At 41.6% G+C, this 27,119-nt stretch overlaps 1 protein-coding gene across 1 annotated transcript in view; it reads left to right on the top strand.

Annotated features, from left to right (window-relative positions):
• Swap70 (switching B cell complex subunit SWAP70) overlaps positions 1-27,119 on the top strand; it is a 59,182-nt gene that overhangs the window by 8,502 nt on the left and 23,561 nt on the right. The window contains exons 2-3 of the mRNA XM_027410073.2: positions 8,789-8,929; positions 24,328-24,501. Of these exons, the coding sequence (XP_027265874.1) occupies positions 8,789-8,929; positions 24,328-24,501 (315 nt within the window). The remainder of the gene's footprint in view (positions 1-8,788; positions 8,930-24,327; positions 24,502-27,119) is intronic.

Below are 27,119 nucleotides of genomic sequence, written 5' to 3'. Positions count from 1 at the left end.
AGATAGTAAAAAAGCTATTCTGGAGCTAGGGAGTATGTGACTTAGTGGTAGAGTTCTTGTCTAGTATACAGGAGGCGTTCAGTTTCAGACCTACCCCATCTCCATGCCAAAAAAAAAAAAAAGTAGTTGTGATTGGAGAGACAGAATTGGAAGCGTTACCTTTTCACTGAACTGTGGAAAGAAGGGTACAGTCTGCCCTCCATGAGTACAGCCCAACAGTTCTTTCTTTTTTTTTTAATTTTTTAAAAAAAAGACTAAGATTTATTTATTATGTATACAGTGTCCTGCCAGCATGTACACCAGCAAACCAAATGAAGGCACCAGATCCCATTATAATATAGATGGTTGTGAGCCACCATGGGGTTGCTGGGAATTGAACTCAAGACCTCAGGAAGAACAGCCAGTGCTCTTAACCTCTGAGCCATCTCTCCAGCCCCCAACAGTTTTTTCTAATCATAGGATGATGCATGATGAGTGAGGTGGCTGTTACACTGGAGTTGAGAGACAGCTGTGGGCAGCTGACATGGGTCTCGGTGATAGATTGAGAGCTGCTGTTTGATACAGATTCTGATAGATTGGACCAGATTAAAATTCTGAGGTCCATTACTTAGGCAGCTTTGGGAAATTTTATGTTAAAATGTTTTCATTTATTTACTTTGTGGGTGAAGGGGTATGTGCCTGGAAATAAGAGGACAGCGTGCAGCGTTCATTCTCTCTTTCCACCATGGAGTTCTGGGGATGGAACTCAGGTTGTAAAGGTTGGCATCAGCACCTTAGCCACACAGCTGTCCCTCCAACTCACTATTGATGTGTTTTATCTATTATATGGGAAGACTAGATGTAGGGAACTTCTCCCTCTCTTCCCCTTATCCTTGGTTTTTGCTTTCTGTGGCTTCTGTTACTTGTGATCAGTTATAGCCCAAAATATCAAATGGAAATTTCCAGAAATAAACAGTACAGAAGTTTTAAATAACTTATTATAGTATATTGCTTTAGTTGTTCATTTATTATTATTATTATCTAAGTTATTGTTAATCTTTTGCTGAGCTTAATTTGTAAATTGAATTTTATTATGATACACGAAGAAAAATGGTCTGTCTATCTGGGTTTGGTACTATCTGGGGTTTTCTGCATTTTGGGGGAGCTGTTGGATGTGTCTCCCCAAAGATTAGCCAGGAGGCTGCTGGGGCTAGAAGCAATATTGTAGGCACCACATGTAGCTGGGAAGTCAGTAGGAGGGCAGCAGAGGTAAACCTCAGGTTTGAGATATCTCCCTCATTACTTTCCTATACCATGAGGCTTCAGATTTTTCTCCTGGAGAAGAGGGCACTACAGTGAGCTACCAGTTTTCTCTCTCCTACTATAGAGCCCTTCACCATACTCTTAATTCTTATTCTGTCCTTTTCTTAAAAGTCTATACTTGAGTTCTCTCCCACCCCCATGTGGGGATCAACCCCAGGCATCATGCATGCAAGGCAGGCACTACACTTGTTTTAAGGAATGAGATTGCCTCACTAGATCTCAAGCACTGTGAGTTCTGCTTGACTAGTTCCAGCAATGTTGCTAACATAAGTCTGAAAGTTATCCGAAGTAGAAATTGCAGTTAAAAGTTCTTTCTGGAAGTAAAGTAAAATAAGTTATGTAACGATGGTGGTGAAGAAAAGAAAAAGATCTTGAGAAATTTCAAGTGCCCTTGCCTTAGCCATGTTTGTTGGCTAGGTTTCTCATGAAGCACTTTATTAGGTTTTTTTGGGTTTGCACAGATGGGTAAAAGACCCTGTCTTTAAGGATTGTGCACCATGGTGCAAGTCATAGATGAGAAACCTGTTGGAATTTTCTTCTCACAGATGGCTTTTTATTTATTTTTTATTTTTTTGAGACAAGGTGTCACTCTGTAACCTGGAGCTCATTATGGGGCCTACATTGATCTTAAACTCTTCCTGCCTCAGCTTCCTCAGTGCTGGAATTAAAGGTATACACTCTTACATCTGGTGGTTATCTTATCTTTCCTAATACTCCTTTCCCAGTATCTATGCATACATACATGTGTGCAGATATGCAGGCGTATTTATTATACGTAAAATATACATATATAGTATATAAAATTTGAGACAGACATACATTATTGAAATAGGATCTTATTTTATGTGCTTTTGTGACCTCTTTGGTTTTTTAAGACAGGCTTTCTCTGTGTAGCTTTGGAGCCTGTCATAGAACTTACTCTGTAGACCATGCTGGCTTCAAACTCACAGAGCCTGCCTCTGCCTCCCGAGTCCTGGGAATAAAGAAGAGTGCCACCACCACCGCCCAGCATTGACCTTCCTTCATTGTGTTGAGCATCTTTCAATATCATACTACAGTTACAAATCCCATCCTTTATAACACTGTGACTGCTCCATAGTGTTAGTGTATTTTGTTTTATTTTATTATTTTCTCATTCATAGATTTTCAAAAAATTTTTTTTCTTCCGCCATGCTGCTAAACCTGCTCCAAATCCTAGGTCACCTCTCTGTCATCTCTGTCCCTGCTTGTCAGTTGTGCTGTCTTGAGATAGCAGCTCTACTTTCTGTAGCACTGGGTGTTGGTAGGTCAAAGACTGGGTCTCTAAGCAGTTGATGCTATGTGGCTGGTTAAGTATTGGGTGTTATTCAGCAAAAGGGAAGCTTATTTTAATCCACATTAGTAAGTGTCTTTTCCTATCATTTATTTGTTCACTGATTCATTTATTTTTGAAGTAAAGAAAAGGGTAAAGAATTGATCTTTTTGTGGTATATTACAAGATAGGAAATCATGGAAATAAACTCAGCTGAGCATGGTGGCTGGCACACTCTTGTAATCACAGTCGCCCTTGGTCAGAGGACAGCTTTGGGAACTAAGATCTCTCCTTTCCATCACGCGTGCTCTAGGGAGCATTCCAGAGACTGAACTCAGGACATCAGGGTTGGCAAGCCAGCACCTTCACCCACCGAGCCATTTCACCAGCCCTCGCCTGTCTATATTTAAAGGAGAATTTTAACATGGTTTGTTAGGGTAGTAGTAGTAGTAGTAGTATGTAGGGAGCTGGTTCCTGCATTATCCATTACAATAATGGTGCCTGAAGACACCAAGATGTAAATTACTTCACAGGCGCTGGGTAATCTCCATTTCTTTGATCTCTGCCTATCCCGTGGCTCATTTGGCCTGAGGAGCTGAAGCCATTCATAGGGTAACACGTCCCAGGCGGCTGGCCAGCCTTTATAAAGGATGGTTTTCTTGGTTCAGTGTCTCCGCTCTGGTAAGATGCATTAAAGCTTGTCTGCAGAAGGATCCGAGTGTCCTGCGTGTATTTCTTGCCGGCCGAGAATATACAGCGTGCGCGGGACAGTAGTAGTAGTAGTAGTAGTAGTAGTAGTTTTTCTTCTTCTTCTTCTTCTTCTTCTTCTTCTTTCTTCTTCTTCTTCTTCTTCTTCTTCTTCTTCTTCTTCTTCTTCTTCTTCTTCTTCTTCTTCTTCTTCTTCTTCTTCTTTCCCTAACAAGGAAGCTATATGTGTGGCACTCGCCTTTTATCCCAGTACTCAGCAGGTAGAGGCAGGCACATCTCTGAGTTCTAGGCCAGCCAGGACTACCCAGTGAGATTGTCCTCTGAATTGCTTCTTGTTCTGCTGTTTGTTGCTTTTGGAGAGGTTGTTATTCTTCTTCTTGCTGGAATTTTTGGATGGCTGGATACTGGTTTTTGTTTTGTTTTTGAGACGTGCACGTCTTTTGGATCCAGGCTGACCAAGGGCAACTGCTATATATCCTGCCTTATGCTCTCTCTCAGGGTTATGCTTCTGCTGGGTCCTCCCTTGGCCCCGTGCTAGACATTTTGTAGCACACAAAGAAAGCAGTAGTAAGCTGAGCTTTCTTCTTCAACTGCAGACAGGCATGTGAAATCCCACTGGCATTGGGAACAGAATAAATGCTGTGCAGGGTGGATTGGTGAAGATTTCCTCAAATTTATGAAGAATGACCCGTGCTGAAGTTGGTCTGTAGGGGAAAATATGTTTTCAGGTCATCATGTGGGGCAATTGGGAGACTTGGGTATTAGTCCCTGCTTTGATGCACATCATTGGGTGACTTAGGTCAAGTCTTGGGCCTTAGTCTTTTTACCTGTGATGTAAAGAAATAGACAGCTGAGTGCGGTTGCTTATATCTATAAATGTCATCACTTAAGAGGCTGAGGCAGCAGGATTACCATAAGGTTAAGGTCTACAAGCAAGACCCAGTCTTAAAATCAACCAAACCAAAACAAAAGGGGGAGTGGACTTTTAAAATGACTGTCATTATTATTACAATATTGAGTTTTACTATTAAGAGAAGTTTAGAAAGAACTTAATTAGCTGTCGTTGAAAGCTGGATGTCACACAGCATGTGTGGTGAGGGTGAGGATGTCGATCTTGTGGAAGAAAAACTTGTGAGTGGTGGGCACAACAGTTACAGATGGCTTGGGATATCAGCTGGAGAAGAGACTGGTGTTAGGATTCAGCAAGCGCTTAGACTAAGGTAGAAATGGAGGTAGATGGACCTCACTCAGGAGAAAGGGAGCTATGGGGTTTGCCTGAGATCTAGTGTGTGAACTTGCTTGGCTGGTTTGTAGTGTTTATGCAAAGCCCAGGAGAAGCTGAGACTGGAAAGGTAAAGTGAACTGTTGTGTGGGAAGACTTAGGTAGTTCTGTAGACTCTTGGTGATGTTCAGACAGTGTACTTACTGTAAGTAGCACTTGAAGATTTACTTGGTGAAAGTGTCTAGGGTGGTAACTGATTGTACTTGGACTGAGGGTTTTTGTTTTTCTTTTTTCTTTTTTCTTTTCCTTTTTGAAGCTAGATAGGATGGAAATAATTTAAGAGAAGCAGGCGAGACACAGCAGGGATAAGCAGGAGGAAAAGCTGTTGGCAGAAGGGGAAAATGACTCCATGGGGAAAGGGGGCAGGACTTCTAGTAGACAATGCCTTTGAGGCAGGGCATAGTCAAGGTAGGAAGTTGGTCATTCTGGCTTATTGTTAGGATTGTTAGGAAGAATTTTCTGGTAACTTGCCAGTAGCTTGAAATCTTGTAAGTCAGACAGGAATCGCCCATTATGAATTACAGTTCTGTGATTGTGCTGCTTCAGACAAGGGTTTGGAACAGAGGTCCCCGCCCCCTTTCTCAGTACTGGATCTTGCCCATTGCGCACATCCTGTAAAGGGAAGCGTGTGTGACTCCGGGGCACATTTCAAAGAACCCTTCAGAATCTCTATATCTTTGGTAGGGAGGAGGGTGAACATCCATCAATACTGTGTGTGGTAAAACACTGTTTAGTCGCCCACCATCCTTGATTTCATTTTTATGATAGCTGGGGCAAAATGTTTAAAAGGATAAATGCAAGCCATGCACAGCAGCGTTCACATAGGTCGTCTCAGAGCAAAGTCCCTGCAGGGCCAGCAGCAGGCTGCCACCAAGGACCCAGTGAGATGAGTTCTGGCATGGATTCGGATATTTTATTGTGTAACAATGATTTATTCTTCAGACGAGGGGACTGGGAGCAAAGTTGCTTAGCAATCATGTGGGTGCTGAAAGAATGGCCTTTGAAGGAGCAGGCATTTGAAGTGGGATAAATTCAGCTTTTTCAAGCCACTTGCAAAGACTCCTATTAGAGCAGCTCATGGCAGTCCTTTTACAAATTAGGGACTTGTAGTCTTCTTTTGCTTCTGATTGCTTTTGTTTGATCTGCTTTTCTGCTTTCTCATGTGGAGAAAGGACTAGTGCTTATGGGAGTGGTTTCCTCATGAGCCTGTGCTGGGAGAAGAGGCTTTCCGCACAGAGATTGGCTGTAGGTTTGTAGTAGTTCTTTACCACGGTGCTTGACTCAGCTCTGTTGAGTGTAGTCATCTTGCTGGGCCCTTGGGAACTGACTGGTGGGGCTAAGGGAGCACTAGCCCAGCCCTGCAGCCTAGACACAGCATGCACACCTGTCTTTGGAGTTTTCTTTTCATAGGAGAGGCAATCTACCAGGAGAGAGAATGTGGCACAACAAGGACAGACCAGAGTGATTGGCTTCTGTTCTGATCCCAGTATCATGACATGCAAGATGGATTTGGGGTACATCTTCTAATCCTTCAAACTTAGCGTCTTCATTTGTAGAAACAGCTATTCCCACTTTTCCTTGCAACTAGTGGATGGTATAGGTCTACTATAAAAGGCCCAGGTTGTTGTGGAGGCTTATGAAACTTTCTGATCTTTTTACTAGCTTGTATTTGGGCATCAGAATTTTTACTTTTTAAAAAATGTCTATGTGTGTGTGCCTGTGGATGTGGAGGCCAAAGAAGAACCTTGGGTATTATCTTCAGGAATATTGTTAACTTCTTTTGAGACAGGGTCTCTTATTATTCCGATACTCACCAATTAGGCTTGTCTGACTGGCTATCGAGCTCCGGGGATTTCTGCCTGTCTCCCCCCTTCTCCCCCTAGGGTTGGGGTTACATGTGTCATCATGAATAGCACTTTTTTGCATGGGGTGGCAATGGTACTTAGAGGCAAGCCAGTTTACTGAGTCACTTCCTAAGCACTAAATTTTGATTTCTTTCTTTTTAAAATTAAAAAAACAAAAACCAAGATATTGTCTAGGCTTTTAAAAGAATTGTTGACAAAAGATAACATCCCCTTTAGAAAGTTTTTCATTCGCCTGCATTGGTGGTGCACACCTTTAATCCCAGCACTCGGGAGGCAGAGGCAGATGGATCTCTGGGAGTTCGAGGCCAGCCTGGTCTATAGCGAGAGTTCCAGGACAGTCTCCAAACCTACAGAGAAACCCTGTCTCGAAAAAAACAAAACAAACAAACAAACAAAATGAGGCTTACCGTGGAGTTGTTCCCTTATCAGTACACAGTGAGCTTCATCGTGATTTTAACATTTTATAGACATACCATAATTTAACCAGTGGTTGGGGATTTTGACTTGGTAAAGTCCCAAGTGATATTTATGTTTGGATGGTCTTTGAGCCTGATATGAGAACTTTTCTCTGTCATTTTTAAGCACTTGACAGTCTTGAAATTGATCCTTACAAAACCTCTTTGGGGTAATGAGGGTATCCTTGTAGATAGAAGAAACAGTATGTTTAGGATTTGCTGACTGGTGTGCAAGGCTGCATGAGTCCCCACTGTGCTCCTCTCAGAGGCTCTGCTGGCAAGTCAGGATCTGTCTGAGGAACGCAGCCTGCTTTGTAGGGCTGGTAAAACATCTGCACTGCTGGACTATGACCATTAGTAAATTGACTTCCTTAAAACCGGTAGAGCATGTACAAAAGGATCTCCACACAGATGAAGCTTTGAGAAACAAAACCAATGTAGAAAGAGGGTATGCAAATGCTCTTTTTATAGATAGAACTTTTTAATCTAAAAAATCTTAACTGAAATTAGGTGTATGCAGAAGATGACTTCCTTAATGAAATTGAAGATGTTTATGTACATGAATGTGACTTTTTTTTTAAATTTTTTTTTTTCTTTCTGAGACTGGGTTTCTCTGTGTAGTCCTGGCTGTCCTGGAACTCACTCTGTAGACCAGACTGGCTTTGAACTCAGAGATAACATCCTCCTACTTCTGCCTCCTGAGTGCTGGGATTAAAAGTGCACCACCACTGTCCAGTGAATGTGGCAAAGAGTAGTTACATATTCAATATTGAATGAATAGGAAGTATATTAACCTGGGATTTGATACCTAGGAAGGTTTTATAGCAGTTAGAGAGTACAGCTTTGTCTTTGTAATGTGATTTGTTCGGAGCATATAAATGAAATGGAAGGTTCTGGAGTTTTAATTTAAAACTTGAGACAACTGAGTTGCTGATTCTCTCATGGGTGCTGAAGTGTGTACTCAGGTGTTACACCACAGTGGTAGTCCTTTATGTGTGTTCTGGGGTAACGACCTTTCCCCTCCTTCCCCTCTCCTCCCCTCCCTTCTCCCTTCCCCTCCCCTCTTCTCCCTTGGGGAGGATGGAACCCAGGGCCTCTGCACACTAGGCTAGCACTCTACAACTGAGCTGCATCTTCAGCTTCTAGACTTCTTTTTCTTTGTCTATCTGTGATTATTTTTCCTTTGTAGTTTGAAGACAAGAGATAGCCCATTCTGGCCTAAAACTTGTTGCCCAGACTCACAGTCTTCTGCTTAAGCCTTTCAAGTGCTAAGTGCTGGGATTACAGATGTGTTATGGATGACTGTCTTGTGCCTTTTTATACTGATGTTAAACTTAGCCTAAAGTAAAAAAATTAGAGATATTAGTACACTTAGAGATTAATAATTAATACTTGATATATTCACATATTAATGTGGTCCTTTCTATATAATAAATGGGAAAACTTGAGTCCAGAGCAGTTGTATCTTGTTTAGGTCTAACCCCTTCTCCAAAATGCTTTATAGCAGTTTTCCAGGTTCTTTCTGTAAACAAGTTCCAATGGGCAAGCTTCTCAATATGGGGAAAAGTTTGATTTTGAGCACATTCTATTGCCCCTGCTTCTGTTTCCTCCTTAATGTGAACCAGTTAATAAAAAACGACCTTGCATGGAGCCTGGCTCATAGCCATCAGGTAATATATAGACTTGCTTGAAGTGAAACAAAACCCGGAGGAATGCAAGAGCTCTGTTGGTAGCATGTGAAGTGTTTGAGCCTAGCCCTGTGTTTGCTAGATTACTCTTGTCATCTTTTACTTTGGCAGGGACCGGTATGTTGCTTTCACACAATTGAGGGGTGATGTGGTGGTAAGTGGGTGTCTTTACATTATTTTTCTCTTCCCCTTCTTAGGTCCTTTCCCATAACCTGTGCACAGTGCTAAAGGTTCCACACGATCCTGTTGCCCTTGAAGAACACTTCAGGGATGACGATGAGGGGCCTGTCTCCAACCAGGGCTACATGCCATATTTAAACAAGTTCATTTTGGAAAAGGTATGATTCTAACCTTTTCTCACCTACAGCTTTGCTTGTATGCATCAAGTGGACTAACACAGTCCTTATTGGAAGCTAGATATGATGCCAGGCATGGTGGCAAATCTCTGAGTTCAAGGCCAGTCTGGTCTATAGAGTGAGTTCCAGGACAGCCAGGGCTAAACAGAGAAACCCTGCCTTGAAAAACAAAAACAAACAAGCCAAAGAAGCTGGGTGCTGAGGCCTCAAAAGATAGGAAGGAGCGAGGTTGAGCTCCTCCCCTCCTCCTCTCTTGGGCTGATGCTTTCAGGTTGGTTCCTTCTTTGAAATAAAAAAAAAAAAAAAAATGTTTGTGTTACTGTGTCTGTCTTCTTTCAGGATGCTTTACTAATCCTGGAAAATTCAGTTTTCCAGGTGCTAGCAGTGGTTGTTAAAGAATAGTGTGATGGAATTAAATGAGAGTACCAAAGGGGATGATAAGTCAATAATTACTATATAGATATCACACAGCTAACTTCATTTAAGGGATTGCTTGACATCTTCCTCTGGGGTTGTATCCTAAGATGTGCACTAGTTCCTTTTACTGTAGCTATAACCAAGTACCTGACAAGAAGCAACTTAAGGAGGGGATACTTCCTTAGTTCATGGTTTCATGTGATACATAGAGTCCATTATGATGTGGAAAGCTAAGCAGGAGGACGGGCTAGTGGCTGTGGCAACAGGAGTATGAGGCTGCTTGCTCACATCAGAGCAGACCAGGAAGCAGATTAAAGGGAGGAATGATTGCTAGAGCTCAGCTCATTTTCTCTCCTTTTCTCTTTTTACTAAGTCTAGGACTAAAGCCCATGGGATGGTGCCACCCACATAAGGATGGACCACCTCCTTTCATTTATGGCATGGTGCCACCCACATAAGGATGGACCACCTCCTTTCATTTATGGCATGGTGCCACCCACATAAGGATGGGCCATTTTCGTTCAGTTAATCCTCTCTGGGAGTTCATCACAGACAAACCCTAAGGCAATAATTCTCAACCCATGGATCATACATGATCCCTTTAGGGGTAGTATACCAAATACTTAAATCATGATTCATAACATAGCAAAATTACAGGTATGAAGTGGCAACGAAATAATTTTGTGCTTGGGGGTCACTACAACATGAGGAACTGTATTAAAGGGTCAAAGCATTAGGATGGTTGAGAATCATTGCCCTAAGGTATGTTTGAAGGCTCTAGATTTTCCTTTTCTTTTTGGTTTTTTGAGACAAGGCCTCTCTATGTAGCCCTTGCTGTGTAGACCAGGCTGGCTTCAAACTCATAAAGATCCCCCCTGCCCTGCCCCTGCCTTTTAGAGTGTTGGCATTAAAGGTATGCACCACCATGCCCAACCATAATCTTAAAAATTATAGACAGTAGGTGGGTGTGATTCTAGGATTTGGAAGGTAGATACAGGAGGATCAATAGTTCAAAGTCACCCTCAGCAGTAGAGTAAGTTCAAGGCCAGCCTGAACTACATGAGCCCTATTTCTTCCTTCTTTCCTTCCTTTTTTTTTTTTTTTTTAAGATAATTTATTTAACTTGAATTTATGTGCATTGGTGTGAAGGTATCAGATCCCCTGGAACTGGAGCTGCCTTGTGGGTGCTGGGAATTGAACCCAGATCCTCTGGAAGAGCAGTCAGTGCTCTTAACCACTGAGCCATCTCTCCAGCCCCGGGCCCTATTTTTAAAATCAAAACCAACAGAATATTATAAGACACACTAAGGAATTCTCAGAAGTCTGGAAATTGCTTTGTTTTCCAGCATCAGAATTTGTGTGGGCTGAGTCAGTGCCAGGGGCATGGTCCACTGGCTTCATATTCTGAAATGCTGTGCCCTGATGCTGCACATGGTTACCGTGGTGTGGTATACTTTTAGATTTGAATTTTATGTTTTAAGACACTCTCATAGCCTGAAAATTTAAAGTCCTGTAACTGGGGAGAAAAGATAGAAGCACTGAAAAAGTCCAAATTGAACCACTAAATTTGGAGCAAAACTCTGTCATGGAGCCAGTGAGGATGTGATAGAATAGTGAGCCCCTTGTTCCTGGCTGCCTGGCCACTTGGAGTGGAAGCTTTCCATCCTGCCATCCAAGGAAAGCAACAGGGTTTCCATGCTTTGGAAATCAGCAAAGATTAGTATCTTGTTTTGAAATTTGGTTTTGGGAGAAAAAAAGCCAATAGTGTGAAGGATGCTAGCAGGAGATGTATGTATTACTATTCCTTATATAGTGAAAATATGAACTGTTGATCACACACTTGCTAGACATACGTTCTGGTTCATGCAGCTTTGCTGGATCCCAGTGTTAGTCCTGTGAGCAGAAGCAGTTTAGCTGATAAGGGCCAATAGATTAAAACAGTTTTTAAAATTACATTTTATGTATTTATAGTCTTTATGGGTATGGGAGAGGGTGTGCTTGTGGAGGTTAGAGGTTACCTTGTAGAAGTCAGCTTCTCCTCTCACTGTGCAAGTTCTGGGGATTGAACTCAGATCTTCAGGCTTGGTGGCAAGCACTTTTATCCACTGAGCTAATTTCCTGGCCTGTAAATAAAGTTTGAACTCAAACCTTTTAACTTTTCTCAGAAGTATTCTGTTAACTGTACTCTTAAAGACTAAATCCTCTTTTTCAGAATTATTATTATTTTATTCTACATAGGGGAAGTAATGTTTGAAGGCAGGGGTGGAGTTACTTTGAAAACTTTCTGTCTCAGCTTCCATGCAGTTGTCTCAAATGCTCTAAGAATGTGTCTCTTCTTCAGTGTTTGTATTCATTGGTTGCTTTCTCAAAGTCTTCTGCTTTTGTCTGGGAGCATCACTCAGAATAGTCTAGGGCACTGAAATACATTCAGTATATTGAAATCTGCTTTCCAAAAAGTAGTTTTCACAAATATGAAATTTACTTGCTGATATTCATTCCTGATGTTTGTCACACTGATCGAATTTGCTTCCAGTTTTCCTGACTTCAGGTGACTAACCAGTCTGTTGTTCTTTACCAAATATTTTTGCCTGAGTGTTGTTAATTTTGCTAAATTCCTTCTTTAAGAAAGTGAAAGCATTTGGAATCCCAGTTTTGTGGGCTTTCTTCTTCCTCTCTCCATCTTCCCTTCCCCTTCCTCTTTTTGAAACGAGATTTTTATACTTGGATTTCTTGATGGTGAATAATTGAAGACATTGGTCAGTTATTACTTTAAAACAAACAATTTATTTCTGATTAGCTACACAAAGTAGTAGTTCTGCCTCAGCATGTTTTTGAGACTGTCTCATTCCTCCATGAGATTTGTGGCTGATTAGGCTTCGCTGGCCTCTGCTGCTGTATTAAAGGTTCATCTGGGCTATGTGATTAAAGCCGGTAACCCATTGGCCACATGCCAGGTTTACGTTGGAGATGCCCAGGCTTTCCAGCAGAATCCCCCTTGTGTGGTTCTCATTTGTGTTTTGGAAGCATACATAGAAGGAACACACAGCATATCAGCTCAGTGTTTTCCCCGGCGCCTCCCAGTTTCTGTGTTCTGCTCTTCTACTCTCACGTTTCTGCAGTTTTCCTTTTCTATACTTCCTTACCACGTTTTGTGCTCATATAATAGTTATATTTCTTTTTTAAAGATTTTTGTTTTTCTTTTTTTTTCTTTTGGGTAGAGTTTCTGAAATAAAAAGATTTATGTGCCCAAGTGTTTGCCTGCATGCACGTCTATGTTTGCCTGTATGTATGTCTGTGTACTTGTATGTGTCCCTGGTGCCTGCAGAGGCCAAGAAGAGGATCTTCTGGAACTGGAGTTACAGGTGATTGAGAACCACCACATGGGTGCTGGGAATCAAACCCAGGTCCTCTGAAAGAGCAGCCAGTTAGTTCTCTTAACTGCTAAGCCATTTGTCCAGCCCAAAAGTTAAGTAGTTTTAATTTGCCTCAATGACCGAATTGCCTTCCAGAGAGATTTCATCGTATGTATGAGTCGTAGAGGGTTATCCATGTTTCTGTCTTTTTGGAGGGAAAGGATGTGGTTTGGAACAGGTTTATGTAGCTCAGTCTAACCTCAGACTTTCTCAGTTTCCAAGGATGACCTTGAATTCCTGATTGTCCAGTCTGCACCTCTGTAGGGTTGGGATCACAGGCATGTACCACTATGCCTTGCTGAAGACTGTGGGCTTTTGAGTGAATAAGGGGGTTCATGCTGAGAGCCACCTTATGCTCCTGAATACCATGACTAGCACAGTAAATACAACAGTAATGTGGTTTAAAGAGATAACGTGTTTATAAATAGCAAGCAGTGTTGTTGGTACAATTGCATGTCTCATGCTATTTACCTATTTAACTATTTACCTAGTTTGGTGGTTTTTAGTATAGCTAGTTTCACATACCCATCACTACAACCAATTTTAGAACACTTTTGTTATTCCCTTTCAAAAAATCTCATCCTATTAGTATCCATACTCTCCTCCCCAACAGCTCTAGGCAAGCACTAGTATACACATTTACGTATTTTTGGCATTCATTATTAATAGAATTATCTCATGTCCAGCTTTTGTGTCTGGTGTCTGTTACCTTGCCTGTTTCCAGGTTTATCGCTGGAACAATCTTGCTTCCATTCTTATGGCAGAATCATATATATATCTATATATATCTATATCTATATATAGATATATATATCTATATATAGATATAGATATAATTTTTTTTTTGAGACAGGGTTTCTCAGTGTTGCCCTGGCTGTCCTGCAGAATCATATTCTTATTTTTTTTTAAAGGTTTAGTTTTAGTTTTAGTTTGTGTGTGTGTGTGTGTGTGTGTGTGTGTGTGTGTGTGTTTACTCAAGCATGTGCTGTATGTGTGTATATATACATGTGCATGCAGTGCCCTCAGAGTCCATCAGGCAGCATCAGGATGATGAGCCACCTGACATGGGAACTGAATTTGGGTTTCTCTGCAAGATGCAAGAGCAGCAGGTGTTCTTAACCAAAGAGCCATCCCTTCAGTACCCTCCCTCCCCAGACATTCCCTCACAGACATACATGTTTTGTTCACACCTTCAATTGGGGAACATTTGGGCTGTGCACTTCAGGGTGATAACTTTGGCCTTTTCTTGGTTCCTCTAACTACCAAGGCTCTTCCTGCTTCCTCTACTGTCAGCCCTTCACTTGTAGAACACAGCCAGTTCTTCTTGTTCATCCTCTGGTCACTTTCTCAGGTAGTGTGCCCCACCCTTTCAGAGTGCTGGAATTCTGACAGCATTCTGTGCTTCTCCATTATTGTAGTAGTCTTGGACATCTGTTTCAGCCTCTGGAGTGTGAGTTCTGTGCCAGCAAGGTCAGTTCACTGCTGTCCAGTTTCAGTACAGTGACTGGTACCTGGTAAATGCTTACACCTTTTGTTTAAGGCTCTGTAGCTCAGGCAGGCCTTGAACTCATGGCAGTCCGCCTGTCCCGTTCTTCCAAGTGCTGGTATCATAAGCATGAGCTACTATACTTAGCTCCTTCACAACTACTTTAGCAAATGAGCAAATGAACACTGCATACTAGACGGAGGAAATGCAGATGTGAATAAAATACGGCCTTATGTTGGAAAGGATTCATGATTTGTGTGTGTGTGTGTGTGTGTGTGTGTGTGTGTGTGTGTGTGTGTTAGACCAGTGGTTATCAACCTTGATAATGCTGTGGCCCTTTAACACAGTTCCCCATGTTGTGGTGACTCCAACTATACAATTACTTGCATTGCTACTTCATAACTGTAATTTTGCTACTGTTATGAATTGTGATGTAAATATTTGTGTTTTCTAATGGTCTTAGGTGACCTCTGTGAAAAGGGATCATGACCCTCAATTGAGAACCACTGAATTAGAGTAATGTAGAGCTTGAATTCAGAAAGGAATTTGAAGGTAGAATTGTATGTGACTACTTTAAGAGCCTTCCCCTCTTTCCTTCTGCATTTTCCTAGCTCCACACCTTTGCTCTGGTTTTATGGTTCATAAAGTGATGATTTTTTCCTTTAAGGAATAATTCACATAACATAAAACATATCCTTTTGTTTGACATGCTGGACATCAGCCCAGGGTCTTGTGCAAAGCAGGCAAGTACTCTGTTACTGAGTCACAGCTACAGCCCAAACTGGTCCTCCCTTACTTTTATGTGTGTACAAGTGCTTGTGTGTGTGTGTGTGTGTGCAGGTGTGTAAGGGCTACATTGGTTGTTGGTTCTTGCCTTCCACTTTTCTTGAGTCAGAATCTCTTTGTTCTTTATCCACTGTTTATGTAAGACTAACCAGCCACTGGGTGTCTCTGCCTCCTATCCCTCTGTATATTGGAGTGTTGCGATTATGAACACAAGATACTTCGAACAGCTTCTTGTGAATTCTGGGGATTTGAATTCTGGTCCTCATGCTTCTGTGGCAAACACTCTATCTACTGAACCATCTCCCACACTGAACTGCCATCTCTCCAGTGCCTATCCCTACCTTTTATTGTTTTTTAGACAGGATTTTGCTGGCTAGCCTGGACCTTGCTATGTAGACCATGCTGTCCTTGAACTCACAGAAATCTGCCTGCCTCTCCTTCCTGAGTGTACTGACAAGAGGCATGTGCCTGTTTTTTTTTTTTTTTTTTTTTGGCTTCTATGTATTTGTTCGGTAGTCCATGTTGGCTTCTAACTTGCAGCAGTCTGCTTGCTTTAGCTGCCCGAGTGCTAGGATTCCAGGTCTCTACCACCATGCTTAGCTTACATTTACCATTTTAAAGTGTACAGTTTAGTAGTTGTGAGAACATTTCTCTAGTTCGTCCCTCAGAGAAATCCTATACTCTTTCAGATCACTCTCAGTTCTCCCTTTTCCTAGTCCCCAGGAAACCAGTAACTTACTTTCTGTTTCAGGGTTTGCCTCTTCTGAATATTTTATATTAATGGAACTGTATGGTATGTGTTCTTTTGTGTCTGGTGTCTTTCTTTCTTTTTTAAAAGATTTATTTATTTGTTTATCATGTATACAGTGTGTGCCAGAAGAGGGCACCAGATCACATTACAGATGGTTGTAAGCCACCATGTGGTTGCTGGGAATTGAACTCAGAACCTCTGGAAGACCAGTCAGTGCTCTTAACCCCTGAGCCATCTCTCCAGCCCCAGTGTCATTCATATAACATGTTTTTAACGTTCATCCATGTCATAGGATATGTAAATGATTTATGTTTTTGTGGCTGGATAAATATCTTGTGTTGATTTACCACATTTTATTTACACGGTCATTGGCAGATGCTCTTTTTTTTCTTTCTTCCTTTCCTTTTTTTTCTTCCTCATTTTTAGAACTATATCCAGCCCAGTACATGTGAAAAACTATTACTTTTTAAGCCTTCAACAGTCGACACAGAGAAAGCTATAAATTGATATAAGAAATAATCTCTTGCACTTTGTCAACTCCCTGAAAGTCCTTTATCAGCCCTTTGATACTCCGCTCTACACCTGGGTGCAGAGCATCCTGGGGTGTGATTGCTCTGTCTGCATCTGCAGTGTCTTCACCACTTGTGGAGTCCAGAGCTCTCTGTACTGCCTTTTTTTTTTTTTGTAGCATTTGATATGTTATTCTGTCTTTCCACTGTCCCAGATTCCTGGAGACAAGGGAATATGAGGTAGTGTCTCTATCTTACTTGAAGTGGGACTTCCTACAAGCAATAAACATTTGCATCGCCTCTGTTGAAGGTACGACCTACAGTAGTTAGCCAGGTGTGCTGGCTGATGCCTACAACCCTAAGACTTAAGGGCGCTCAGGAAGGAGGATTATAAGCTTGAGGTCGGCCTAGGCTGCACAGTGGGATCTTTGTCACAGATGAACAAGTACATGGAAGATTTGTGGAGATTTCGAAGCATGAACGGACATCTCCAACCTGCCGTTTGTCTCTTGCCTTGTCTGTCTCCCTCTGAGCTTTCCTCATTTTCTTTCTTTACTTAAAGAAGTCACCACCCTACATTTTATGCATACTTTCCTCATGTTAGAAAAGGCTTTATCATTTGTGCTGCACATATATGAGTAATTTTTAGGTGAAATTATTTAAAAATTAATTTATTTATTGACACTGTCACACAAACATGATACATTCTGTTCCTTCTCATCCCTGTACTCTGTCTCATCTCCCTCTCAGCCCTACTTGTCCTCCCTGAAGTCCTGATCCCACTTTTATGTTTTTTGTTTGTTTGTTTGTTTGTTTTACTTGTGGGTTTACTTTATGGTCCACTGGTCTAACCAGGGTTACATGTATGGGCAAAGTGTAGAGCTCTTGCTGGAGTGTGGTAACACCTCGGGCTATATAAAGTGAGGACTAAGACTTCCTCACTCCAAACAGCCTTCATAGTCATTAGCTCCCCTGGATGGGTTAGGACCCCATGAGCCCTTCCCAAGTAATTTTTCTTGGAGATTTACAAAAATGGATGTGCTCTTACAGCTTGCTTTTCCCACTGTGAGGTTCCTTTGTAGACACACCTGGAGCTGTTACTTGCTGATCCATTCACAGAAGTGTGCACAGACAGAACTTGCCATGTATTTGGTCAGAGCACCATATAGTCAAATACTTGGTAGGTTTATTATTCTTTTATTTTAAAGGCAGGCTATCACTATTTAGCCCTGTAACTCACTCTGTAGACCAGACTGGCCTCATACATTCAGAGATCCACCTGCCTCTGCCTCCCAAGTGTTAGGATTAAAGCTGTATAACACCACACTTGACTGTATTTAGCAAGATCACATATATTTATTTATTCTTATGCTTAGAACCTCAAAAATCATATTTTGGCATACATATAGGAAATTCCTAGAGCCCCAAATTAAAATTCTTGGAACCCAAAATTAAATTTCCTTGCTTTGTTTAGCATACACCTCATGCGAAAGCTTTTGAATTCTCTTGTTTAATTACTACTTGATTGAGAGGTGATGGATTTTGTATTTTTTTTAAAAGATTTATTTATTTATTATGTATACAATGTTCTGCCTGCAAATATGCCTGCAGAACAGAAGAGGGCACCAGATCTCATTATGGATGGTTGTGAGCCACCATGTGGTAGCTGGGAATTGAACTCAGGACCTCAGGAAGAGCAGTCAGTACTCTTAACCTCTGAGCCATCTCTTCAGCCCCCGGTACAGTGTCTCTTAAAGGACCTGTTTTCAGTTCTTTTGTGTATTTACCCAGTAATAAGATTGTTGTATCATGTGATGGCTTCATTTTAATTTTCGAGGAATGTCTACATTGTTTTTCTCAGCTGCACCATTTTTCAGTCTTAGCAGCAATGCACAAAGGCCTCAGTTTTCTCAGCAATCAGGAAGGAGGCAGAGACAAGTGGATCTCTGAGTTCAAAGCCATCCCCGTCTACAGAGTGAGTTTCAGGACAACCAGGGGCACACAGAAAATACCTGTGTTGGAAAAACAAATAAATAAAAAAACAGCTCAGTTTCTGTACATCTTCACATTTTCTTTTTGGTGGTGACTGTCTGACAGGTTCGAGTTGGTAGCTCATTGTATTTTATTTACATTTTCCTGTGATAAGTGATTTTACACATCTTTTCATAGGCTTTTTGGCTATTTGTAGACAATCTCTGGAGATATATATAGGCTTGTCTGGTCAAGCCCTTTGCTCATTTGCATTTTTTCTTTTAGTCATTATTAAGTTGGGTAATGTTGTTACTGAGTTGTAGGAGTCTGTTAGGTTTTCTGATAATTGACCCCTTTTAGATGCATAGTTACTAAAAAACAAGATACCATTGCTGTTAGAATGTCTTGAGGTGGTATTTCTGTTTTCTTTGAGAAGTTGTATAGTTTTAGGCCTTTAATTGATTTTGACTTTTTTTTTCTTTTTTGAGACAGAGTCTCATGTAGTCTAGGCTGGCCTTGAACCCACTATGTAGCTACAGTGATCTTGAGCTGCTGATCCTCCTGCTGTTACCACACAAGTACTGGGATGACAGTTATGGGCCACCTTGCCCAGTTATGTGGTGTTGAGGATCAAACTCGGGGACTTGTGTTAGGTAAAGAGCATTCCACTTTGTGTTGAAATCCAGTCTTTGAAACACTACTTATTGAAGAGACTTCCCTTTCCTTGTGTATTCTTGGTCCTTGATTGAAGATCGTGTAATTGTATACTTAAGGACTCAATTCTGTTCTGTCTGTCTCCATGTCAGTAGTATAATACTTGGATTACTTTAGCTTTGTAATATATTTTGAGGTTAGGAAATGTGAGGCCTCCTGCTTTGGTTTTTCTTTCTTTTGTAAGATTGTTTTGACTATTTGGAGTCCCTTGAGAGTCCATATGAATGTTTGGATTATTTCCTGGGTCTAGTTCTGCAACAAAATACATTGGCATTCTGGTAGGAATTTCATAGAATATGTGGATTGCTGAAGGTGTTATGAACATTTTAGGTCTTCTGATCCATGAACATGGGTGAGATGCTGTCCTGCTTGTTTATATCTTTTACATTTTTTTTCCAGCAATGCTTTACGTTGCAGTTTTCATTGCAAATCTTTTGCCTTCTTGAGAGTTAATTCCTAAAAACTTTACTATCTACTGTATATAAAATTCTATCGTCAACACTTAGGTACTTCATTTTATTTATTTTCCTTGCCTTGTTCCTTTGGCTAGTACTTCTAGTATTATATCAAGGAGTAACAAGGTGGGTGTCTTATTCCTCCTCTTTGAGGAAAGGCTCAAAGTTTCTAACCTTTGAATGTGATGTCTGATTATTTTTCCTGACAAGGTTTCACTTTGCAGTCCATGTTGGCCTCAAACTCATCATTTCCTCTTGCTTAAGACCCCCAAGTACTAGGATTGCAGGTGTGGACCACCACACTTGGCCAACTTCCAGTTTTTGGTTTTTGTTCTTAACCCAGGATGTCTTTGAACTCACCAAGTAGATGAGAATGACCTTGAACTCCTAATCCTCTTGCCTTCACTTCCAACTGCTGTAATCACAGGTGTGTGTGCCCAATTTGAAGTACTTTTCTGATTCCATTTATTGTTGCTTTATGTTCTTTGTCTGTGGTTATCATTGTGTCATTATCTAACTGCTGACTCACAAGTCTGCCTCTTGTAGGTTGTATTTCCTCTTTTTTTGTTTTTTGATATCTCTAAATAGTCCTATAATATCAACTTGATGCCCACAGCTCAACACCTCCCTTCCTTCACAAAACAAGGGAGTTTCGTGCACCTGTTTGGTACTCATGCATTCTTACCAAGATCATTCCCTTGTTGCCGCCACTGTCTTCTGATCCCCTACCTTCTAGCTACTGAAAACCCTTTTATGTAATATGTCAGTGTGTTTAGTGTGCTGTCCAAAATACCGAGACAGGTTCTACCTTTAAAACCTTTGTTTCCTCTTGTGCTTAGACATAGCATAAATTTTTACTTCAGTTTGCCTCTGACATTTGATCTGCCATCTTCCTGCCAGTCAGCCCAAGTTGGCTACTCATTGTTCCCTGCATATGAGTGCATACTGCTGCCATCATGCCTTTGCTCCAGCCATTTCCTCTTCTGCCTTTGGGATGCATTTTCTTGTCTTTGTCAATGCAACTGATTTAAAACAAACAAACAAACAAACAAACATTTATTTAGTGTGTGTGCGCATGCACATCCTGGTGTGTGTGTGTGTGTGTGTGTGTGTGTGTAAGACAGAGGACCACTTAATGGGAGTCAATTTTCTCTTTCCACTGTGTGGGATCCAGGTATCAAACTCAAGTCATCACAATGGCAGCAAGTGCCTTTACTCACTAAGCCATCTAGAAGATGGCCTTAAACATACTTTAAGATTAGTGGTGGCACACGCCTTTAATCCCAGGGCTCGGGAGGCAGAGGCAGGAGGATCTCCGTGAGTTCCAGACCAGCCTGGAACAAAGAGCTAGTTCCAGGACAGCCTTCGAAGCCACAGAGAAACCCTGTCCCCCCCCGCCCCCCAAAAAAAACACCCAGCATACTTAAGATCTGCTTTGAATGTCATCTTTTCAACTAAAAACAAAACTGGCTCAAGTACTATAATTTTTAAATTGTAAGTGCTTTATGATTTGACCTTTGTTCACTTAGAACAGTAAATTCCCATAGTTGGGGTACATAATGTGAAACTCCCAAAGAATCAATAAAGAAGTTAAATTAAAAATTATAAAAAAGAAAGAAAAGTGAGTGCCGTGTACTAAGAAACTTCCCGGGGGAGTCCTGTGATTCACCACATACCCATGGAATCAACTTCTTCTTCCTCAGAGCAGGACTACACACTTTTGTGCAAATATTTCCCTTATGGCCCGTCTTTCACTTAATGTTTTTGTTTTGTTTTGTTTTGTTGTTTTTTACAATGTAGGTAGAGCTGCATAACCCGTGTCACACATGGGGACCTCCATCTACTGAGTTTTGCAAGCTGTTTGACATAGTGGAAAGAGTTGGCCTTTAAGCTTTAGTTTTGATGTGTACCTGTCATGTGATCTTGAGTAAACCATCTCATTTGTTTTCCAAACCTGTTTCCTGGTCTACAAAGCAGGGATGATATTTAACTTACAAAATTAATATGAAGTCTAAGTTAGGGTTAGGGGTGATGTATAAATTCAAATGCATGTCTGACATTTTTTGTTTGGGTTGATTTTTGCTTTTTTGAGACAGGGTTTCTCTGTAGCTTTGGAGCCTGTCTTGGAACTTGCTCTGCAGACCAGGCTGGCCTTGAACTCACAGTAATCTGCCTGCCTCTGCCTCCCAAGTGCTGATACTAAAGTTGTGCGCTGCCACCACCTGGCTTGTCTAACATTTATGAGGCTCTGGTTCCATTCCTGGCACCTAAAGGGGCAAGGCGGTGTTGATTTGACTAATTTGGTAAATCTGCTTGCCACCAAGTCTATGCAATCTAACTTTGGTCTGAGGATCCACATGGTGGAAGGAAAGAATTGGCTCCTGAAAGATATCCCCTGACCTTCACATATAAGTAAGTCTTCAGTAAATGGTGTAGGGACTAAATAAATAAACAAGTAAAGCAGGGACACTTGCTGCCACATTCCATCCACAGATCTGCCACATGCGGTGGTATGTGGGAAGTGATAGCAGAACAAGATGGGGCTAACGGCAGACAGAGAGCATCTCTCTGCTTCCCGGAGTCTGGTTTGCCAGCCACAGGCTCTGGCTGGAGAGCAAGAGCAGCATCTTCCTGGCCTGCAGGGGCTTCTGCAGGGTATAATGTGCACAACATATACCACTTCTTCAAAATACATAATACATGCTTTGCTCCTGTTGTCCTGCTCGCCAGCTCCTCCAAGGTGTCTCCCGTATTGTCCCAGAATATTTTTAAAGCCTTAAAAATCCCAGCACTTGCACTTGGGAGGCAGAGGCAGAGGCAGAGGCAGAGGCAGAGAGGCAGAGGCAGAGAGACAGAGGCAGAGAGGCAGAGACAGAGAGGCAGAGACAGAGAGGCAGAGGCAGATGGATCTCTGTGAGTTTGAGACACAGAAAAAGCCTGTCTCAAGAAAACAAAACAAAAAACAAAACAAAACAAAACAAAAACAAAAAAAGAAAAAAGAAAAAAAATGAAGATCATGAGCTAGGCCGTGGTGGTGCATGCCTTTAATCCCAGCACTGAGAAGCAGAGGCAGGCAGTTGTCTGGGTTCAAGGCCTGCCTGGTCTACAGAGCAAGTTCCAGGACAGACTCCAAAGTTACAGAAAACCTGCCTTGGAAAAGAAAAAAAAGACAGAAGGAGGAGGAGGAGCAAGAAGAGGAGGAAGAGGAAGGAGGAGGAGGAGGAGGAGGAAGAGGAGGAGGAGGAGGAGGAGGAGGAGGAGAAGAAGAAGAAGAAGAAGAAGAAGAAGAAGAAGAAGAAGAAGAAGAAGAAGAAGAAGAAGAAGAAGAAGAAGAAGAAGGAGCCTTCAGCTGTCAGTCCAGATAAAGTCCTGACTCCTTACCTCAAATGATCAGCCTCTTTCTGATCTCGTCTTCACCTCTATAGTCTCAATTTTCTTAGTGTCCTGTGCAGAGGACATTTGCCAGTATTGATCTGATCGGCCTTTGAACTCTTCTGGGAGAAATTTCACAGGGTGTTGGTGGGGAACAAGACCTGTCTCACAAGCAGATGCAGAGAAGTACAGGTCCTCATTTTCCCTGCTCTGTGACACCTGAACATGAAAATGTGACCCAGGCTTTGTGAGACCCACTGCAGTGAATGATGTAGAGGCCCCAGGACTGGTACAGTGGTGGTGTATTCATGTTATCATGGCTGTGGGGTCCCCACCAGGCTCTTCTTTCATTGTCTTGGGCTGAAGCTTGAGCTCCTACCCTACCTTGGCACTGGCACAGGTTCAGTGCCTCTTTTTTCTGGCTCATTGGATCTGTGAGGTTACTCATTGTTTGCCTAATGAACTTCCTTTTTTGTTTAAAGGAACAGAGTGGATTCTGTCCATTGCACTATGGAAGTCTTAACTGAGACTATCTTCTAGTATGTAGTGTCCCCTCACATTTGACTGCCCACTTTCCTTCTAAACTGGCCATGGTTCCTGTCACTTCTGGTAGCTTCTGCTCTACAAACTAGAACATGCTTTATCCCATTCTTGATCTGTTTGACTTTTTTTTCTTTTTTCAGTATTGGGGATCAAACCCAGACCTTAAACATGTTGTGTAAGCCACCATGGAGCCACAACTCAGCCCAGATATCACATAGCCCCTCACTGAGGTTGGATTAGCTACTCAGAGTTCCCATGGAATCTTTTGCTTGTCTTGGTTATAGTAATTGTCACACCAATTATAACTGTCTATGTTCCTTGGAGAGACAGGCTAGTATTGATTGGGTATCTGTCTCTGGAAAAATAATTATGATACAAGTTTTTCTTGTTGAGGAATGAGAATCTATTGATTACATACTAATATTAAAATTGTCTACTTGCATATGTTTTCTCTGATAAACTAAATGTGTAAGAGCGTAGATCATTTTCTTCATCTTTGCCTTTTATTTCATAGCACAGCAGTCAGCTCTTAGAGTGTTAGATTCAAGAATGATTGGCACAGCTGTCTCAGAATTTCAGTTAAACAGTTTTTTTTTTTTTTTCTGTAACAAAGTTTCTTCTTTGCCCATATAAGTAAAAATGGAGTAAAATAGGGTATCAGAATGTGGCCCATAGTGATTGGCATTCTCAGTTCTGACAGATCCGATCAATATCTGTGCTCAGTTAGTGTCAATGAGTGCTACCTCAAGTAAGTAGAATTCTCAGCTGAATCACTGATAGTGTTAATATTGGGAGCAGATATGTGGGATATGGTTATTGGTTAATAGAAAGTTTGCTGAGGCCTCTCCTATTTTATTTCGTGCGTGTGTGTGTGTGTGTGTGTGTGTGTGTGTGTGTGTGTGTGTGTGTGCATGTGTGACCTTATTTTGCACTGGCTCACAAGTTTTCCTCTTTCCTTTCTAGGTCCAAGATAATTTTGACAAGATTGAATTCAATAGGATGTGTTGGACACTCTGTGTCAAGAAAAACCTCACTAAGAATCCACTGCTAATTACAGAAGATGATGCATTCAAAGTGTGGGTCATTTTCAACTTTTTGTCTGAGGACAAGTATCCATTAATTATTGTGCCAGAAGAGGTAAGGGGCGTTTTTAGATGTCTAGTCACTGAGTAGACCTGGCCTGCAAACATTTGCAGGGACAGTGAGACTCCTCTTGGAACTGCTGTGATTGCAGATGAGTTCATCTGTATGATACCCAAGGAACATTTGCTCAGTACAAGGGACAACATAATTTTCAGTTCTTGTGGAAGAACTGGCTAATGCTCTGTGGGAAACACATAGCATTCAGAATGTTCCCCCGCTGTGTTAGTAGGTACTACTATTCCTGTTTCAAAGTCTAAGATGATGGCTGTTTCCTAGACCTCTCAAAGCCAATGGAAGCACCTCTGCTGGTTTTGTTCTGTATTATTCCCCCTGAACTTCCAAAGTGGGGGCAGCGGTGAACAGGAATAAGGTTTCTGTGCTGTTTTCTGGGAACCAGTGATGCAGGAAAGGTTTGAACAGACAAGGATCTTTCTGAATCAAGATGACAGTTTCCCGTATGAGGCGGCCACATTCATGATGTCGTGATTATGATGTTATTGAGTCCTGTGGCTGAACTTTTGGGTCTCAGAGTTCTCTGCAGAGCACAGCTAACTGGTCTGTACTAGATAAGGCCATAGACAGCAGAATAAATTTGTATCCTCTTGTTCCCTGTCCATTCATGTCTATAGTACCTGGTTGTGGGGAAGCACAGGCAAATTTCAGTGCTGGGCAACTAGAGGTAGCCTAATGCTTTTGTTTAAAGCATGGGCTTTGAAACAGACTGATTTTTAAACTGACTTTACCACTTACCCACAGAGTAACAAATTAATCTCCCAATCTGGGTCCCCCCAACTTTAAAATGGAGACAGTTGTTTTGTACAGTGCACTCTGTGAGGCTGAACAAGTTGACATATGTGAAGCATTTGATGTGTGCTGTGATACATGCTCACTAAAGAGATGCATTGATACATGTTGGTACTGAACGATTGGATGACAAGTGATGGACAGTGGGTGTAGCATGTTTGGTGTTGTAGGTAAATTATCCTTGTGGAAAATCCACAGCTAGAGTTTGTGAGAGGCTGGGGTTGGAGAGAGGCATGCAGAAACCATAGGAATGGGTTAGGGCAGGGAGGAAGCCACCATAGTAGGAGTTGTGAGAGCCAAGGAGAACCTTGGGGCTGTTTCTATAGAAGCAGGAGGAAGTAGATTTGGTAAAGGAAGCAGAGCTGGGTAGGCTGTAAGATAAGAGGAGACTCGTCAGAATTTTAAATTGCAGAAAAATCAGATAGTGGTAAGAAGGGGCCCCTGTATTCCAACAGTAGGTAGTATTGGTAACAAGGGAAAGGCAGTTTCTGTATGGTAGTGGGAACAGCTTGCTGTTAATTATGGTAATGCTGTAGGTATCAAGTATGTATGACTGTTAAAGGGGAAATAGAAAGCAACATTTTAGAGCACTACCCAGTACAATCCAGAGATCAAGTGGAGGTAATGGTGGCCTAAAAGGGCACTTAAGAGATATGGCTGCTGCTCAGAGCTGTGTACATGCTACTTTCTTTTTTTTAGAAAACTCTTTTATTATTATTATTACGACTATCATTATTATTACTTTATGTGTATGAGTGTTTTGCTTGCATGTATGTCTGTGCACCACGTGTGTGCCTAATGCCCTTGGAGGTCAAAAAGGCATTGGATTCCCCAGAATTGGAATTACGGAAAGTTGTTTGTCACCATGTGGGTACAGACAGCAGTCTTAGCTGCTGAGCCATCTCTCCAGCCCCACATAAGATTTCCAACAGGCTGTTTTTTGTTCGTTTGTTTGTTTTGAGACAGGGTCTTTCTACAGAGCTCAGGCTATCATGGAACTCACTATGTAGACCAGGCTGGTCTCAAACTCAAAGATCCACCTGTCTCTGCCTCCTCAAAGCAGGGACTAAAGGCATGTGCCACCGCGCCCAGCTTTCCAATATGGTCTTTGAAGATATTTTTGCAGCCATACTTGAAATTCAAGCTTATTATGTGTTGGAATTAGAAGTGGGTGGGTCTCTTATCCTTGATCTTTTGGATTTTTCTGTTACTAAAATATCTGTGGTGGACTTGAAGGCTTTGCTGTGTAACCTTGGCTGTCCTGTAGATCAGGCTGGGCTTCAACTCACAGAGATCCACCTGCCTCTGCCGCCCGAGTGCTGTGATTAAAAGTAGGCACCACCACCTGGCCTTTGTTTTGTTTTTTGAGATATAGTTTCATGATGAAGTCCAGGCTGGCCTTGAACTTGTGGCTATTCTCCTGCCTCCACTCCCAAGTGCTAAGTTACAGAGATATTCTACATATCCATCGAAGTTCTTTCTTCCTTTTCCCCCCTCCACTTCAGCTAATACTGTATCACAGTGTCGGTTGTGTGAACAATGCATCCACACTGTTCATTTGATTTAGTTCCCATCACCCAGAATGAATGTATTTAAGTTACATGATAAAGATGTTTCTGTTGGCACATTTGTCAAGAGATAGTGATCCCCTTTGGGTTGGTTCCTTATTTTCTTCTGGTGATATTTATTCCTGGAAATGTGTGCCTGTGAAGTATAGTTTTTACTAGTGTCATTTCCCACAGAACCAAGAACAAAACAGGATGTGTCTGTCATACACTTACTTGGATGAATTGCCTTGCTGAAGTGAA

The sequence above is a fragment of the Cricetulus griseus genome, chromosome 3 (genome assembly GCF_003668045.3).
Source record: "Cricetulus griseus strain 17A/GY chromosome 3, alternate assembly CriGri-PICRH-1.0, whole genome shotgun sequence".
NCBI lineage: Eukaryota > Metazoa > Chordata > Mammalia > Rodentia > Cricetidae > Cricetulus > Cricetulus griseus.
This window is presented reverse-complemented; position numbering and strand designations above follow the sequence as displayed.